The following is an 18,953-nucleotide window of genomic DNA, read 5'->3' on the forward strand; positions in this document are numbered from 1 at the left end:
TGAACATGAACTTCAACATGAACTTCCTCCCTGCAGGTTAGCTCAGATCCCTCATGATTTCTTCACGTCAGTGTCAAGTGTTGCATTACAGCACAGTTCGGCCCCAACCTGTTATGACTCTGTGATTGTTTTTATTTTTCTCTCCTCCCACATTTCTGTTTCCTGTGAGTGGCGCACTGAAAACACGAGAGAGCTGACGTTAAACAACACAGGAGACAACAGCAGCTGCTCGTTGTCAACCTGTTGATCCAACCAACTTGACTTGGCAGAAAAGTGACACTGACACAGCAGCTGCATGTCCAATTTCTTTCTTTTTTTTTTTTTTGGACTTTTTAAACTGTGAATTGTACGTCAGAGAAGGGAATTTAAGCACATTTAAGAATTTAACACATTTTTATTTAGCACAGCAACATGTTTTGTGTATGAAAATAAATCTAAGTAGTACAAAAAGTCATTGATACAAAAATAATAGCCTTTCCATCCATTCAGCATTCATCATATTCACTCCACCAAAGCAGAAGCCAGTCAGAGAGCACACTGAAATGCGAAGCAGTCCGTCAAGCTAACTTGAAGGGAGTCATACTTACAGTTAAAAGACAAAGCAATACTGATGAAGGTCACATCATAGTACATTGTAACACATTTCAGTGCTCAACGGCAAATCCCTCTTAAAATAGTTCTCTTCCACAGCACAGGTGTATGGATAGTCTGTGGGGTTGTAGTCAGGTGCGTATTCAGAGAGAGAGAAGCTCTCCTGCTGGCCTGGCCAACGGTGGGCCAGGCAGTAACAGTCCTGGAGGTTGCAGTGCTGATAGTGGAAGTGCTCTGAGTTGAAGCCGTGGTAGCTGGGCTCCATCCTTGTGGGCGAATCGTAGCAGGAGGAAGAGGAGGAAGAGAACGAGTCCTGCGGTGAGTAGCTGTTGTGGTCCAAGGGGTTGCAGAGCTTCAGCGACTCCGGTGAGGAGCAGGGAGCCTGAAAGACAAACGGCACGGTGGACGGTGAGGATTATTTTGAGCAGGAGTTTGCGAACGTGTCATGTGATGAACATCAAACTGGCACCAGGCCACAGGTGGTTTTGCTTTCAATATCAATCATGTCTTCATCGATGCTACTGAAGTTAGAATCATCTCCTAGTGGTGCCTTTGTGACAAACTGTATCAGGCAGGCTGTGTGCTAGTATTTTTTTGTTCTGGCACAACTAGCTTTTATATTCCCCAGTTGCACTACTTGATCAAGCAAAAACAGATCTTGTTACACACAAAACTAAATCAGCTGCTCTAAATGTACTGGAAGGCCAAACAAACATGTAAACTATGTGCTGAAGTCGCTGCTGGTGAGAAGCAGCCACGCCAAACCTCTATTCTAAAACTACACACTTTGAGGTTACTGGGTGTGGACTGAAGAGTCTCCTGATAACTGACGTGTTTTTGTCTTCTTTTTTTTTTTTTTGCAATACATCAGTTATAAATACAGATTTGCTCTAATCTGCTGTCGCCTGCTCATCATCAATGATATATGCCGATATATATAATATTGGTATATAGGTAGCTCGTCCTTCTGCACATTCAAAAGCGACTTGACAATAACAGTCTCTTAAAAATGCAATTTTCAGAGTGGAATGTGGTCAGTGACAGTGGGACAAGCCTACCATGCCATAGCCATAATAGTCCGCATCAGAGGAGAGTCTGTGGGACCAGGGCAGCGGGAGGGCGGGAGGGGGAGGCAGAGAGGTGTTGTAGCTGCTGAAGCCGCTGGTGGTGTCGTGATTGCCACCGTAGCCGTTACTGGGCAGCATCACGTCCACGAACTGCTGCTGGGCGTCGGGAAAAGTGCTGTCCTGCATCTGGATGCTGCACGAGCTGTCTGGGAAGGGCAACGTGGCTCCGCGCGTCTGGTGGGTGCGCGCTCCACAGCTGCTGTCGTCCGCCGCGGGGACGGCGGTAGGAGGGTCCACACAGCGACCTGACGGGAGTTAATCAAAAATAAAAATAAAATAAATCACGTGAAAATGTCTAAAAAGGTGACTAAATGAGAAAGTGGCGTCAATCACACGTCCATGATATATATATATATATATATATGTTAACCCACGTGTCGGCTCCACACCAAAGTGTGAAAAATAGATCCACTCAGGACTTGTGCTGCCTTTTCAAATTAAAAGTTCATAAATGGGAAAGTCGATGAATGTCCGCGTTCAAACACGGTGCACTGCAGCCTCGTCATGGCAACAGACCCCAGGAAGATATTTAAATTGGCCTATAAGTTCAGTGTGATGTCATGACACATCAGCCAACACATTTGAATGTAGCCTTGGTTTATAAGAAGGAACTCCTGCACCTTCGATTTGGAGCTGTTAATAGTTGACTAGTAAACTTTCCGGGTACTTTCTGAGTAGTTGGCCATGACTAGTACTTTCATGTGAGTATTTTGATCCTGGTTTTGGTGGTTCAGGGCAAGTTGCTGTCTGCCATCAAGGAGCATGTTTTTGACCTCTTTTAAATCAATCCAACCATGATACCAGCTTTAGTTGTCTTGCTGCAACCTGTGCAGATTTTTAGCAGATTACCAAAACAACTGGGATTCATAGTTGTGGTTATGATTGGACTCTTTCATTTGGATCCTTGCAAACTGCACATTTTGATTTTCTGCTCTACATCACCAGTGTGGTGTGTGGTTTGCTGTAGGTGGCTGGATTCAAATGCTGCAGTATATCTTATCTCTTTAAATGACACATGTAACATTAGACGGCGGACTTGGATGTTGCTGGTGGGAAAACTTACTTGGAAAAGTGGACGCGCAAAGATCCTTAAACTCCAAGCAAGCCTGGGATATCTGTCCGTCAGGAGGAGAGAGACGAGATTATTACATATTTTCTGTCAGGAATCTGAAAGACGTGTTTCGTTACTAGTTGTTCATCCTGTGTGTGTGTGTGTGTGTGTGTGTGTGTGTGTGTGTGTTTGTGATTAATGGCTTTTTAAAAAAACGTCAGCATGTCGTTTGGTAACTGTTATGCTGCTGGGTAGTCAGTCATTTACAGAGCAGCTTTTTGCTTTGTCAACTTAACGTTTTTTTTTTTTTCTCCTGCCTTGTCAGACAGTGGAGAGGGTAGAGTGACATTAACGGCGCATTGGAGAGAGGGAGAGAGAGAGAGAGAGAGAGAGAGAGAGAGAGAGAGAGAAACAGAGGGAGGGAGAGAGGGAGGGGGGGGGGGGGGGGGTAAGTTACCGTTTTAGCTTTTTTACTGTTGGCCTCCTGGGCTCTGAGCCTCTGCAGCAGCTCTTTGACCGTGGTCTTCACTCGGACGCCCTGGTACACCCTCGGCTTACCTACGTGAAGAGAACAGCGTGTCACTCATGTTTACTAAACACCCTCCATTGAAGAAGACAATAGCTGACACTTACTTACTCCCCCCTCAACGCCCCCTCCCCTCAGTTTAACCCCACAACGTGTTTTCTTCCCGCAAATTTAGAAGTAAAATGCCAGACATTATTTTTCTTTTTGCTGCAATTTCTCCATGAAATGATTATGTCTCCATGTTGCCCCGCACTCAAATAAACTGGTATGTGTTACTTGATTAGAAAACGTTGGGGACACATAGAACATGATGCAATAAAGCAACAAACTGCAGTTTGAACTGTGTGTAGCGCTCGAGTGCCCAAAGGTTTGTTCGAATACGCCGTGCGTAAAAGTGTATTATCGGCTCTCTGTGCGCGCTGTGCGTCCTGGCTGGCTATTTTTGCCCGCTTGTCCTGACCCCAGAGTCTCCCCAGTGCTCCCGGTCAGGGCTCTCTCTTAACTGCACCACAGGGCGCAGCGCTTCCTATTACGCGTCCGCAGACTCGCTCAGTGCAGCTTGTGTGTGATCGGCGCTCCCAGCCACCCCGCCCAGACCAGGAACAAAGGAAAGCGGCTCAAAATGCTCCACCGTAAGTATATATTTCTGATCATAAACGCACATGCGAGAGAGTGGAGAGGAAAAGTTGGATCGATCTACAGGTTGGGGTACATGTAGGGTGGTCTGGTAAAGTTGGAGAAATGCGCTCGAAGCGACCGCGTAAAACGCCCAAACAAAGAGCGGAAAAGAGTCTGTTCACCGATCGGTGACTAAAAGTTCAACATTTCCTTTGTAAACGCGTTGACGTTGTTGGTTCGGGGCTATGAGAGAAGACACCAAAGTAAAATAAAGCTGTTTCTGTAAAAGCAGCGCCACAGCTATCCATGAAAACGCGGTCTACTCTTTACGCATTCCTGCTCCATGCTTCGTGTGTCCGCCCGTTAAAAGTTCGTTTGGGCTTCAGTTTGATCATACTGTTGTTGTCTTAATTTCAGCCTCGTTGCTGTTTATAAGTCGAAGCCCAGCTCTACTCCGATCTCTGTTACTTTATTCAAATTTCTTCTGCCCCCATTTTGGATATGTGACGGTGAACGCCGCGGCGCGTATACAGGGAATAATTAGTCGTATTTTTCCTATAGGAGAGGCTTGATTAAGGAACCCAGAAAGAACGCCTCGCATAGGTGCACGTAATTCAGGCCCAAAGGCGTAATTTAATGCACCCAGGAGTGGCGAGGTGTTTGGAAAAAGGCGATTTGATAACGAGACGAAGTCTCGGCTGCGAAACGCCATCTGATAAATATTCATACGGCTAAATGCTACTTCATGATTTGTCTTAAATGTGGCAAATAGTTGGCCAAAAATCACACAGCAGACACATCCCACTCCAATACGGTTACTCATAACGTCCTGTTAGGCGGAAGCAGCCCGTTTAGAGAGGCTGCGGCTGAAATGTCAGTTCTATAATCTTTAATAATAAAATGTCTTTGGAAATGATCTACATGTGCTGGCGTGCGTCAGCGGTGAGCATGTAGGAGTTTCACTTAAAGTGAGCACTTAAAAGTCACTAACGCCGAATAAGAGTGTCTAAATGGAAAAGCCGACTTTTTTTGATCCACCCATCAGCTGGGAGACAGGTGGCATTAAAGTACAAACATTTATCACTTGAAGTTTAATTTCACTCTTGTTCATCTTATATGTTGTTTTAATTTGGGATAAAATGAGCACCCACAGGACAGCACTCCTCACTTTACACCTGACTCAGGTGCCATTCTAATTTTGCCTCTAAACATTATTCTTTCTTTCTCTTTTCTCTTTTCTGTTTAACAGGACAAAATGCTGCTAAATGGTTTCCAGATGAATATCCGATGTGAAACTCACCAGACATGATGACAGAGATGAAGAGAGGCTCCCTGGAGAAGACCTGTGGGACTCCACTACGTCCTTTTCTGCCTCAGCAAAATGGCCAAGAACGAAATTTGTTCAAAAGTCTCCAAAAATCTCAACACAAAAGTCTTACAGCAGAGTCAGAGCATACAACAATATTGTAATATAGCTGGGGACGGATTAGTTTGAGATTTTCTCCCTCCATGCCTACTATTTAAAACCCCTAGAACTCAATGATTTGACAATGATTTGATTGCGCGTTACTTTGAATTTGAATATTCAGAGGCAACTGACTAAAATCAATTTTTCAACAAAAATCACTACGCATGGACATTGTATAAGCCCCACTGTAATGTAATATAATAGTATTTCACACTTTGACCGAAAAGAAACCGTACTTTTATTAATTTTTTCCTCCTTTTGCAATATCTGAGCATCACACCCCCCTCATTAAGCACTACAGCACTGGGTGCTTCTTGTGCGCAACTTTAACACCGCAGTTCACCTTCAGTCTGCGGACCCACGTTCACTGCAGCCGCTCTACATGCAGACAATATCTGCAATCATACTTTTGAGCTTTATTTCAGAGAAAAACGCATTAAAGTGGGACAGAAGTGGGCGTGGCAAAGGGCAGTAGCCATCTTTGGCATCGCAGGCCCTCAGCTCCAGCAGCAAGTGCTCTGCTCAGGGCTGCAGGACGAGACTCAGCAGCGCTCAGCTTTTACTAGATTATCCTCTAGATACTTTGGATTATTGAAAAGAAACATTTAAGACAGAATAATGAAAATGTTTCCAGTGAAGGTGTTTTTCAGTTTGAGAGGATGTCTTTTCATTTTTAGGTTAACCATCTTCATTCGGAACCAAATCACCTCCATCCTAATTTACCGCAGGTGATTAAAGCCACATTACATTTATTTATTTTTCATTCATAGAAAGTTGCATTGAGGGCTTTGGAGGCTCTTCCTTATATTATATTACAGTTATATTATATGTACCTATCAGTCTGTATACAATGCTGCTACAGACTTTTACTTTTTGCTCGTGATAAGTAACTAAATTATCAGAAATAACTGCAAAGCATTTGACACCAGTTATGTTCTATTTAGCCAGCTGTAAACATCTGGAGCAGTCTGATCTCAAGCTGGTCAAACATTAATGACACCTCTGTATTGTTATTATTATTATTATTATTATTATTATTATCGTTATTATTATTATTATTATAGTAATTATTATAGAAATGATCATGACTATTAGAATTCTGTCTCCTGCAGTCATATCATTGGTGTTATTAGATGCGGTGGCAGTGACAGTAGTTGTATCCCCACACTGTAGCAAAATAAGATTTTGAGCAATATTACATGTCTGTGTTTGATATCAGCCCCTTTCAAAGCCCCCTTTGCTAATCTCAAGACCTTTTCACGAAGTCCCCCCTTCATTACATCACACACATGACCGTCTTCCTCGCTGTTCTCTGGTGGGCCATCACACGCACAGGTCTCCTCCCCCGCTTGGATCACAGCGGCTCTTCCTCTCCTCTCCTCCTGAAGCTGTGGAGTACGGGCTCCACCTAGTGGTCACACAGCGCAACCTCTCCCCACTCGAGCTGCCTCCACATCTGGATCACCGTCTAAACTACAAATGTAATTACAGATCACTCACTCTGTATTTATTTATATAGCGCCAGTTCACAACAACATTATCTCAAGACTGTGGCTCCATCACTACTTTAGAGGACTTTAGGAACCACCAGTAGACCTGCAGTCTGGGAGCACAGTGCTCTAGTGGGGTAGTACAGTACTATAAGCTCTTTAAGATATGATGGAGCCTGAACATTAAGAACCTTGTAGGTGAGGAGAAGGATTTTAAACTCTTTTCTGGATTTGACTGGAAGTCAGTGAAGAGAAGCCAGTACAGGAGAAAGATGGTCTCTAGTTCTGGTCAGAACAGGAGCAGCAGCGTTCTGGACCAGCTGGAGAGTCTTTAAGGACTTATTGGGGCAGCCTGATAATAAGGAGTTACAATAGTCCAACCTAGAAGTGACAAATGCATGAAATAATTTTGCTGCATCATTCATAGACAGGGTGGGCCATTTTAATGGCAATACACACACACACACACATCCATACAAGGGTATATATAGTCTAAAGCCTGTTCAGTGCATTAGTCTGATGGGACTTGCTTTGCAGGTAAACATCTCTCCTAAAGAGCAGTACTTTGTCAGTTAAAACGATGTTGAAGAGTAATTTACCAGCAGGTCTCAGAATTATATAAATCCTCATATGCTGAACTGTAAAGTGTGGATGTTATAATAATAATAAAGCTGAACCACTCTTGTCCGTTGTCTCATTGAAAAGCTTGACTAAAAGAAAAATTACGCCTAAAAGTCTTTAGGGTAGCACTTTATTTTAACCCCCATATTTAGAATTGATCACTATTAGGCACTAAAAACTACCCCTCCAGTATAGTGAGCAACAGTGTGTCATAAAACATTTATATGGTGCTTTTAGAAAAATGGTTTAGTTTAATTGTGGTACAACAATGACTCATATATCGTATCGCTGAAGAAACACCGTCAAATGTTTCACTTCATGTCCGTCACCCTACATTATATACATACTGTCTAATTCTGTAACAAGTCAAATCCGACAGTCTGGGGGCCCGTGAGCTGAAGCAGTGGTCCAGGACAGGGGTCAGACGAGCTCATGTACCCGTTCATCCTCCCACCACCAGTCCCGACCCAGATGTGCTCATTTAAACTGATCTTAATTAGCACCATGTGTCCTATAAAAGTGGATGTTTTTGAGGACACAGTGATCCTGGTCTGCTCTGTGTCTGTATTATCAGTAGCTTTCGTACTACTACCACTTGGATGTTTCAACCATTTATCCATTACTGGTATCTGTGCATCTTAACTTGTCTGCTTGTAAGCTAGTATTCATAAGTGTTGCAGCTGCCTCGTTCAGTTATTGTTTATTGTGGCAAAAAATATACTAACGATTAGCTTGGGACCAATTTCAAATCCTACTAGTATGTTTATTGTCACCAAAACACAGATATGTGGACATACAGTGTGTACTGTACATGTCAGTTTAGCTACTCCACAATCTCTCCCTGCAACCACCAACAAGTGCACAAGTACCCCCTGGGGTGCAAGTACCATGTGACGTTAAGGGCCTCTAGTGTGTAGCATGTTCACATGGGTTTCTATAACAAGCACAAGTCTTCACGTTATACAAAACGAAAGGGACGGCTATTATATTAACTATACTACATTAGAAAATGCTCGTTTGTTAGTCAGTTTTAAAGCTTACAGAGTTCTTTCCATCCTCGTCTGTTTTTCACGTAAATCAAATAAAATACAAACTTTCTTTTACACAGATAAGCAGGAGTCTCCCATCAGATCAGGCTGTGTTATGGGCACCTTGGTCAGCACACGCTACCACACTCCTGCCACCATAATCAAACTTGAATCCTCCCTTCGTAAATGCGTTGAAATTGTCCTATCAATAATCAATGTACTGTCAACTGCTTGTTGAGTTCATCGTGTGACTGTCTGTGAACCCTCCGTCTTCTTCTACGTTGTGGCCCAGCTGTGGTCAGTAGGTCCTCCTGATCTCGTAGGGCGACCAGGAGTTCACGCCGTCCTCTTTGGCCCAGCAGGACTGAGCTTCACCACTGGGGGGGAGGCCGGTGTGACTGTCGGCCTCCTCTGTCACCATCTTGGACACGAGGTCGCTGACGGGGCTGCTCATGTAGGGAGGGCAGAAGGAGGCGGAGGGGGTGGCGTAGGAGCTGGTGGTGGTCAAGGGGTGGTAGTGGGCGTCCTCCAGGGAGTGCAGGGTGTACGGCTGGCTGCTGGAGACGGGGCCCATGGAGGAGCCTCGGCTGGGGGAGCGGTACTGGGAGGGGCTCCCCGGAGCTTCAGGGCTGGGCATGGGGGGCGGGACGCTGACGGAGGCCAAGCTGTCCGGACACAGACCATCCACCTGGGATACTGGCTCTGGAACAGACTGCTCCCATGAGTCTCTCTGAAGCAGCAAAACAAGAGAGGAGAATTCATTCATTCATTCTGATACTGACTAAATGCTGCTTATTTATGTCACATCAGGAGGTTTTGTAATGATTTAAAGTCATATTTATATTTTCCATCAACTCATGCCATCCATTTACTGATTTCCCAGAATGCAGCGAGGGGGGCAATAAATGGCATTGATCATATTCCTGTATTCGGGACCTTAAAGGATGAGCTCACACTGATTACCAAAAACAACCTGGATTCTATTTGTCCAGGTTTTAAAACACACCCCAATACAATGGGCCAACAGTGAAAATCTAACAGAAACACCTTTTTTTCAGAAACAGTGTCCTTGCTGCTCTCAATAATCCACCTCCGAAACACGACTGTCAAATGATTAAGGTTTAAGTTTCAGTTTAATGATCCCCGACACTGGTGATAAAAACATAAAAGGAGTATGTATGATACATATTTAATATTTCAAAAAATAAAACAGCAGCTCCTGCGTCCTCCCACAGGACGTCCATACAATGAGGCAACTCACAAGAGAGAAAAAGAAGAGGTCGACATATCATGATATTTAGTCGGTCACGCTCCAAAAATGTTGGATTCTACAATTCCCATAATGCAACCCTAACAACCCATAATAACCCTGACGACATCGTCTTTGTTTCATTCAAATCTTGTAATGAAGAGGACTTTATACTCCTGTATGTCCATGGGCTGGCTGGCTGGCTGGCTGGCACTCATCATGGTAAATGAGCTGAGCTTAAAGTAAGAAGATATGCTTTTGCTTTGGGGGTTTATTTTCTAATTTGGGTGAACTGACTCTTAATAACACATTGCAGTCTGGGAAAACTAAAAATGTAACAAAAGCATCGTTTAAATCCTCAATCAGTTCCTCAAACCCTAGTTGATGATGTGCTGGCAACACATCAGAGGTGGATTTATGATTCTCTGTCACACACATCTCTGTCACAAGGGCCCCCCTCCTACCAGAAATAAATGTGAGGACTCTCCACCAAAGGGAGGCAGCAGGGACGAGAGGGCCGATGAGGGCAGGAAGGACCCCCCAGAGCTGGAGAAGGCGGCGGCGCTGCGGTAGTCACCGAAGGTCTCTGGGTAGTAGCTGTCAATGAGGGAGGAGTAGCTGCTCATGGTGGAGGGGTCACAGCCCAGAGGTTTACCACCCAGAGTGGACGGATAGACGTCGGGGGAGAACTGCTTGGTGGACGGGCAGAAGTCTGAGTCTGAGATGAAGGGACGCCTCATGCCGTAGTAGCTGGGCAGCATGTGAGAGCCTGCAGAGACAAGGTGAGGAGAAAGAGGCTGTCTAACCACAGTGATGACTCCTCAGACCTGGACACGTGAGTGGTGAAGATGTGTGGAGGTCTCACCTGGCATCTGGACAAATGAAGGTGGAGTGGTCGACCCCCCCTGTGACACAGACATAAGACTTGAGATAAGGCATGCAAGATGGATGTTACACGTGAAGGTGAAGGTGTTGGGGAGAATGGAGCGAGTGCAATTATTCTATAAGGTAAAATACTTATAGTTAAAGCTCAATAACGAGTTCACTTGAATCTATATTTCATGAAAAATACACTGCGAAGCCAATTTCTTTTGGAAAAATGAAATACTTCAAACCTTCTACTTCAAAGTAGCACAACAAAATAATGATGGGATTGAATAGATAGACTCTCTCTGCCATGTGTATGGTTCAGTTTCTAAATCCTGGATCTCATCCTTCCATCAGCTTCTTTAAAAATTCATTTCTTTATTCCTTTTTTTGTGTCATGTGTATGATGCCTGTATTTATTAATGTAATAATTAAGTTCATACTAAAGAAATTGATTATTTTATTCTAACATGCCACATTCTGTATTAGTTCACCTTCCCCTTGTCGTTTGTGCCTATTTTTAGTCTCTACTTGCTCGCTGCCGTCACTTAGATGTGTCTCTTATATTGAGATTTCTCAGTTTTCCACACTGACCAACAATGGCTGCATATTTCACTTTGTATACGTGTAATCTGTGTGGAGGATTCACATGTACATTAATATGTAAATCCCTTGCTGACTGCACAGTTATATGTGGCTACAGCACGTTAATACAAAACAAATAGTTAAACAGACTGTAAATATGGAAATTCATGTCTCCTGCATATTTTCATATGTCCAACTGTTATAACAAACTTTTATATTTGTTTATTAAGCATATTTTACATTCAGATGTCTCTCGAAATATAAAGATCAGGCTCATCTTGTGACTTAAATCTCAGAAACTCCTTCAGGGTGCCCCATTCACAAATGAGCTACAGGCTTTACTTTCTTTGTTTGATTTGAATAAATAGTCACTGGACTACAGGCAACACACACACAGGAGGAAAACCAACAAATAAGATCGCAGGCCCAGGAAGAAGCACACATAACAGAAGATATAATCACAGAAATAAAATTTGCTGACTTTATGTACACAAGCTTGGAAACTACTGTTACAATGCAATTATTTAGAATTTCTCAATTTAGGGACCAAGAGCCCACACCAGCTCACTCCCATGGAGACAGAGGACCAGATTTCTAACACTGAAACATCAGCACAGTGGTGGAAGAAGTATTCAGACTGGTGCTTCTGGCCACTTGGGGGCAGCAGAAACAAGTTGTGAACACTACTCTGACATATCATCATTTTTTAAGTTGATCTGGCGACCTTGCCAGAAAACATTTGCTTATTTCCACATTAAACAGTCACGGCGTAATTTCAATGATCATTTATTTAGAGAGGTCCAATATTCTCTCTGCTTATCTCTGTTTTTGGTCTCCACCATCTATCATCATTTGCATGAATGTTGTTTTTGGACGACTCTCAAATTATTGCTCTTTGTGAAATGATAACTTTGGGCTATTATTTGACTAAGTACTGAGTAGTTATTAGTCATTAATATCTATTTGTGAAACATGGAATCATTATTCAACATTTCACAAACCACGTGCTGGATTTTATAAGCTTACCATGTTTTTTTGTGCTGCTGTCAGATACAAGTAGTGGAGCAGAAGTATAAAGTGGGAGAAAATGGAAATAGTAAACTAAAAATGCCTCAAAATTCAAAATGCCGACTAAATGCTCTCGAATCCCTCTCTCTGTTCTTGAAAATAGATGTTCAAACTCACATGATGAACTGTGTTGTAATGCATATTAATGTCTGACTTTCTTATTTCTCTCTGTGTGACAGTTTATATCCTGTGCATCATCTTGTTCTGATGTTTGTGCTCTAGGAAATATTTTCAACCCCAAACTTCACGTTTTTACGGCTGCATTATTCCGTCCAACAGAATCATTTTAGATGCCTCGTTTGTCATTTCAAACATACTTTCCCAAACATCCAGCCTGTCACTGTTAATTACATCTGCACAATATCAAATAGAAGGCAAATTATAAAACGTCAGAGGACCAAACAGAAGAGAAGTACTCAGTCAAAGAAGTTGTGCACACAGAGCCAAAAGGCTGCAGCGCTTCATGTGGCTTCCCTGGAACAACATGAGATTTCATCATCACAATATCATGTGTCAGGAGCAGAATATCTCCCGTCACCAGGCAGACGGTCACCTGTGTGAACCAGAATCTACCATATTGTTCAAAACTGAAAGATACTGAGAGTTGAGGAGTTTCTGAACTGCTGACAAACAACATGAACCATTTGTGCGTCTCTTTCTTTTGGAAAAGCAGTTAGAGATTCGTGCAGAGTCACTGAGATCAGAGTGCAGAGACACACAGACGGGGTTTGACTGGATCGGCTCCCTTGTTTGCATATTGCTAACATGAAAGAGTTGATATTAAGCCCGTGTTGGCTGGCAGGCAAGCAAATTTTGAGGGCAGAATTTGAATGTGATTTGCCAGTGCCAAGACTTCCTCATGTGGCCCAGGTATGGCTCAGTGCATCTCTGAAGGCTGCGTATGGAAATCAGCTCGCTGAAGCTCAGACAGTCAGGCAGTGTGTGTGTGTGTGTGTTTGTGGTGGAGGAGGGGGTGTAGGATAATGATGATTTATTTGGTATTATTACACAGGAACTCTCCTCTTTCCCGGGCAGAACACACTCCACATTCTCATATTCCCACTATCAGTGACAGATATCGTGCCTAAAATAGTTGCACCTCTTTCGTACTTTAATAAGTGAACACACACACACACACACACACACACATTTTTGTGAGAATACTTCCAAATTACGTGTACAGTTCCTTTTGCCGCTCTTGGTTTCTTTTCTTACTTTATAATTATCATGTTAAAATAACCCCTGTTTTTGTTTCTATTCTATCAAGGATTGTTTCGTCTGATTATGACTTGCCGTTGAAGCACCAGTCACCCCACAGGGATCATCAGCAGCACAGTGGCACAGCATGTGACCCAGAGAAGACACTAAGTGTCTTCAGCCTTAGAAGATGTAACTGACAGGAGTTTTCTGTGTCACATGCCTTCATTTCTCACAGTCAGGATCATTTATGTAATCGCAGTATGTTTGGGCTCACAACTCAATAGAAATGTTCTCAAAAAAGAGAAGAGCGATGAAGTGAAATGATGTAAGATCGTGTTTCAGCATGAAGAGACTGCTTCTGTGGTCAGAGTTTGCTCTTCACTCTCAATGGCCTTTTATTCCCACAAATAAAAGGTGGCATTAGCTAACAGAAGGACGTGGATGGCTTTAGTGGCTGTGTGTCTCATTAGGTCTTCATGTGCCATTTATAAAGTAAACGTCTTTTTGAAAAGGTGTTAAATTGCAGGCCAGGTGCCTGTACATATACAACCCAGTGTGGTGAAATATATATATATATATATATATATATATATATACATACATATACAACCCAGTGTGGTGAAATATATATATATATATATACATATACAACCCAGTGTGGTGAAATATATATATATACACACATACATATACAACCCAGTGTGGTGAAATATATATATATATATATATATATATATATATATATATATACACACATACATATACAACCCAGTGTGGTGAAATATATATATATATATATATACACACATACATATACAACCCAGTGTGGTGATATATATATATATATATATATATATATATATATATATATATATATATACACACACACATATACAACCCAGTGTGGTGAAATATATATATATATATATATATATATATATATATATATATATATATATATATATATATATATATATATACACATATACAACCCAGTGTGGTGAAAGTATGGTCTACATGTTGACTTGGGAAATCTGAATTTACTTTATAGTAAAAAGTACTTTACATATAATTAACCATAAGAACACAACACCAGGTTTTCACTTAGAAAAAAACCAGTGAGAGTATTAAACTGAGCAAAAGTGTGTTTTATTGCTTATTGGCTCAACTTTTGATTTGAACTGAAGAGGAATAATGTGATACTTGATAGTCTACACAGTATCACTGTAATGCTGGATTCTTCCTTTCGCTATGAAAAGACTCTTTTAGCTGATAGATGCAAGTTCAGCTCTTATTCTTACTCTTGTCTCTCATGGATGGTAACGTTGCGCCAGACTTTCTGCATTTGGAGCCTCGTAACACTGTCATCACAACAGTTGGAGTTAACTTGTTTCATTCCTGCTTGGATGAGTAACAACAGCAGAATCGAGCCTCTTCAGCTGTTGTTACGTCTCCTCGGAGAACTCACTGACCCTGACAGAGACACTTGTCTCCTCCTCAACATGCTGCTGCCTCCACATGTTGGAGGTCACAGTTCAGGAGCAGGTTTGTTCTGCTTTCACACCATTCACTTCTCACCTCATTGGATGATGTCAGTACTGAAAGAAAGCAAACCTAAGCTCCACTCGTCCACAACAATATGAATTATGATTAATATTTTCCCAGTCTGTCTTATTATCAACAAATCCAAAAATGCATGAGCCCGTCTGTCACAACGATCTGACCTCTCGAGGCTGTTTGCATCTCTGAGCCACAAAAGATGAGAATCTTTACAAAGAGGATCACCAACATGTAGTTTATTGCCCCAAAGGGCTCAATCATTTCCCAAAACTCTCTTTAGGTAAATGCAACTCAACTAGGAGTAAATGCAGTGCATTTGTGCATTTGGACTACTTTCAGCTGTGGATGAAAACACATTTGGGATGTCAGAGAGTAATAAAGGCAGTGGGAAGATGGATGTGGGCTTGAGTTAAATAAACCACAGTGTGTGTGCTCATAGAAACAAAGGAAAATCATTACCCAGTGCACAGTGAGCACTGATCTGTTTCTAAAGACCCTGAAACCCAGTTTCCTCATTCAGTTTCTTGCTACATGTGACGAAGTTGCACAAAAACACAAAGTTACAACCCTTCTGGTTGCCGTACAGGAGCAGTTCTTTTGTTAGACAAAGGAGAGGTCATGTGCTCAACTAGGATTCAGTAACATTTGAATTTAGATCTGTAGAAGTTGTGTGTTTATTTGACTTGTCTGTCAATGTGCTGTCAATCTAACTGTTGCAAAACTGCGCCTGAATTCTAAATAAGGAATATAAAAGGCAGCGATTTAAAAATCCATACGTACGGTCAGAAGGCTGGCTGACTTGCTGCCTCAAAGTTGCCAGTTTGCCACCTGCTTCCTGAAACTGTGTTTGTTTTGCTTTGCCAACAACTCAACAACATGCATATGTCATCTCTCAGAGCCGCTCTGCCTCCACTAAATGTGTGTTTGAGTAAAAGTTCAGTCTGTCACCAGCACAGCTGAGGATTACTGTTGTTGTCCTGTGCTCCCACTCAGCAGCCCTACTGCTTCTGCACTAATGTTACAAAACTCAGAATAAAGCTCCAAGCTGGAAATGTCTTTGGAGAAGGGTGATTTTTGGAACCTGCCTCTCTTTGTTGCATGTGATTATATCTTCTCTTTTGTCTCTCACACAACCCCCTCATTAGGCGAGTCGTTAGCGGCCTGCGTAGCTATAGAGTGGACATGCCGATGCTAAACAGAAAACAAACAGTGAATGCTGTCCTGTAAAAGCCTTTTGACAGGTGGTTTGTGGAAAATGAAAAGCCAGTCTTGCTTGTGCATGCAGATGTCTGATTTCTCTGACTGTGTGACGGTGTGTGCGTGTTGGTGTGTGTTTCTGAAACAACAATAGGAGGCTTGTCTGCGGCCTGTACACGGCAGAGGACAATGTCAGCTGGCAGGTGTGCATGGATCAAACTTTGCATAGGCAGCCTCCTTCACTGCCCTTTCTCTGTGCCTCTGTGCTACCTGTCCACCTCGGTCTTCCCACCCCACCTCCACCTCAACCTCGGGGGAGTTTTTTTTTGGGAGATCATGGTCGTCACCGCTGCGAGCATTGTGTCAGCGTTCTTTGTGAGGTCAGGACGGTACTCAGCCCTTTGTGTCTCTCTCTACACACACCATGCTCAGCTATTTACAGATTGGCTTTGCGAGCGCTCGAGGGGAGCAGAGACAGAGGGGGGAGGTACAGGTGGTCAATGGATCAGCCATGGATCATTGGTCCACAAAACAAGCCAAAACGTAAACAAGGACTGGAGATTTTTAAAAGGCGACCTCTTAATTGTGCCACCAACAGAATGTCAACTGTGGCGGCACTGTTTGGTTTGGGAGAAAAATGAAGTGGGGAGAGACAGGACGGGACAAAAGCAGAGCGGTTTAGAGGAGAGTGTGCTTACGCTGTATCTGGGCCCATTTGTCTGCCGGGAGCGCTTCTCTGCCAGCAGGTCTTTGACTGTGTGCTTGACTCGAACGCCTTGGTACACTCGCTTAGAGTATTCTAGACAGAGCAGAGAAACAGTTTGGGAATCAAAATCTAAACAACACTTGATACAAATCCAGAAACAGTTTGACTTCATACAAATTTTCACCCATCCCCACAAATGTGTGTTCATTTGAATGTTTCACAGTTTTATTCATATAGGTGAATGACTCTTTGGGATTGGTGTGTAAATGTCATGGAAATTGCCTTTGGTTTGGTCAATGCAAATGGTCTCCTAAAAAGAGGCAATTTACTACAAACACTAGCTGAACCTCACAGTGAGGGAAGACTGGAGGGGCTTGGACGGCTTAAAAAAACTCAAATACAACAACAGAATCACACAGTTCAGTCAGGATTAGAAACTCTGCAGGACATGCACGCGTCATAGAAGCAGCTCATTAGCTATTACTTTGTTTTTTTTTTACAAATCTTAAATGTGTGCTGGTGTGATTTGGGGACATTCCTGGGCAGCAGAAGCATAAACTCAATGGAAATGCAAACTTTATTATGCAAACGGAAATTGCATGCAAAAAACTTTATGTAAAAGCTCACAGCTTTTTGAATGGATATTTTAGATAAGCCTTAACATTGCTCAGCCAATGATATTCTTGAAAATATCAAATGTTCTTTGGATTCGATGTTTTTTTAAAAACAACACTTGCTCTGCCACAAAACTAGACATTATCTTATCAGGTATTATTCCATATATAAATATGTGATACAGTAGGATTGCTATTAATTAGTTCATGATAAGCTACATGTGCTTGATATTAAATATCAATATATTACATATATAGGCATTTACATCTGACTTCGGCTGTTGATTTCACAATAATAAAATCATAAAACACTAGCCATAACACAAATGACATTGTTGCACATAAAAAAATTTCTACAAATATTTCTTTCCCTGCTTTCTCCAAAATAAAAGCACCTCATGAAATTAAAAAAAGAAAAAAATGGAGGCTTAACAGGTTGCATTTTTTTTCCCCACAAAAATTCCACCAGACATTAAATGTGGAACATCGTACAACAACAGTAATGACAGCAGCTGTCAGCCCATATATGAATGCGTGTGTCTTACCTGTGTCCATGATGCTGTAGAGCAGTCTGACACACAAGCACACACACACACATACACACACACACACACACATATACACACAGAGGCCTCTCTGTCCTTTCTCTGCTGTATTTGCCTACAGTAGCTAAATCCCAGTGTGCAGCACCATACTGAGCAGTGTGCCACAGCGGGAGCTTTAACTAGGGTGTGAGGAGGGCAGGGACACATGGAACATGCCACCTCACACTGCAGTCATGAGGAGGCAGCTTTTCAAAATGACCTTTGTCTATTTGTTTAAATGCAAATGTTTGGTAGGGACGTTTTTGAGACCATTTGCATCAGCAGTCAAGATTAGGGGTTGGAAGCATTGGGAGTATGGAAGAGAAACTGGGAGGCAGCATGTCACTCCTCTCCGAGCCTCCAGTCATCATCCAAATTTGAAGGCATATATCTTTTCCACATTTTGATTTGTAGCTGAAGGAGTTTTCTTACCACTGGTTTGTGGGATTTCAGTTAGATCTTCAGCATCTCTGGAATAAACAAAAGCTTTACCAAAGCACCTTCTCGTGTTTGCAGTTGAACTGGACAAAAATGTTTTTGCATTAGAGGACATTATTGTGCAATTTTCTACTCAAACTGATGTGCCAAAAATTTGTATAAAAGACTTTGAGCAAACTAAAAACAAATGACTCATCTCAACCTTGTGTTTAAAGGAGAGGGAAGAATAGCTGGAAGCATGCTTTGCTAAACTATTTTTCTCTGCCATTGTAACAAGATGCTATTTGACTTTTGTTAATGTTTCCTGGCTGACCCTCACAGTATTTTGCCTTCCGCTTGTGACTCCTGTAGTTCATTAAAATGCA

General features: G+C 42.3%; 2 protein-coding genes across 2 annotated transcripts; both read right to left on the reverse strand.

Moving 5' to 3' along the window:
- Positions 1-396: 396 nt before the first annotated feature.
- linc.pou2af1 (lnc RNA pou2af1) lies at positions 397-5,361 on the reverse strand. Its single transcript, XM_070829506.1, has 5 exons — positions 5,214-5,361; positions 3,227-3,327; positions 2,782-2,833; positions 1,650-1,963; positions 397-973 (listed from the first exon to the last, which is right to left on the reverse strand). The coding sequence occupies exons 1-5, from the start codon at positions 5,218-5,220 to the stop codon at positions 623-625; spliced, it is 825 nt and encodes a 274-aa protein (XP_070685607.1). The 5' UTR covers positions 5,221-5,361; the 3' UTR covers positions 397-622.
- Positions 5,362-8,219: 2,858 nt separating this feature from the next.
- Positions 8,220-18,147, reverse strand: pou2af2 (POU class 2 homeobox associating factor 2). The gene is made up of 5 exons (XM_070829551.1): positions 18,112-18,147; positions 16,945-17,045; positions 10,635-10,674; positions 10,234-10,538; positions 8,220-9,250 (listed from the first exon to the last, which is right to left on the reverse strand). The coding sequence occupies exons 1-5, from the start codon at positions 18,119-18,121 to the stop codon at positions 8,819-8,821; spliced, it is 888 nt and encodes a 295-aa protein (XP_070685652.1). The 5' UTR covers positions 18,122-18,147; the 3' UTR covers positions 8,220-8,818.
- Positions 18,148-18,953: the final 806 nt, after the last annotated feature.

The sequence above is a fragment of the Pempheris klunzingeri genome, chromosome 4, assembly GCF_042242105.1.
Source record: "Pempheris klunzingeri isolate RE-2024b chromosome 4, fPemKlu1.hap1, whole genome shotgun sequence".
In the NCBI taxonomy this organism is placed as follows: domain Eukaryota; kingdom Metazoa; phylum Chordata; class Actinopteri; order Acropomatiformes; family Pempheridae; genus Pempheris; species Pempheris klunzingeri.

Bases quoted from the DNA above. Each gene is read 5' to 3' on its own strand.
- pou2af2 (XM_070829551.1), bottom strand. The intron at 10,675-16,944 runs GTAAGCACACTC...TCTGTGTCACAG, and splicing joins CAAATGGGCCCAGATACAGC to GGGGGGTCGACCACTCCACC. The intron at 10,539-10,634 runs GTGAGACCTCCA...TTGTCTCTGCAG, and splicing joins TTCATTTGTCCAGATGCCAG to GCTCTCACATGCTGCCCAGC.
- linc.pou2af1 (XM_070829506.1), bottom strand. The intron at 2,834-3,226 runs GTAACTTACCCC...CCTGACGGACAG, and splicing joins ACAGTAAAAAAGCTAAAACG to ATATCCCAGGCTTGCTTGGA. The intron at 974-1,649 runs GTAGGCTTGTCC...TTTGTCTTTCAG, and splicing joins ACTATTATGGCTATGGCATG to GCTCCCTGCTCCTCACCGGA.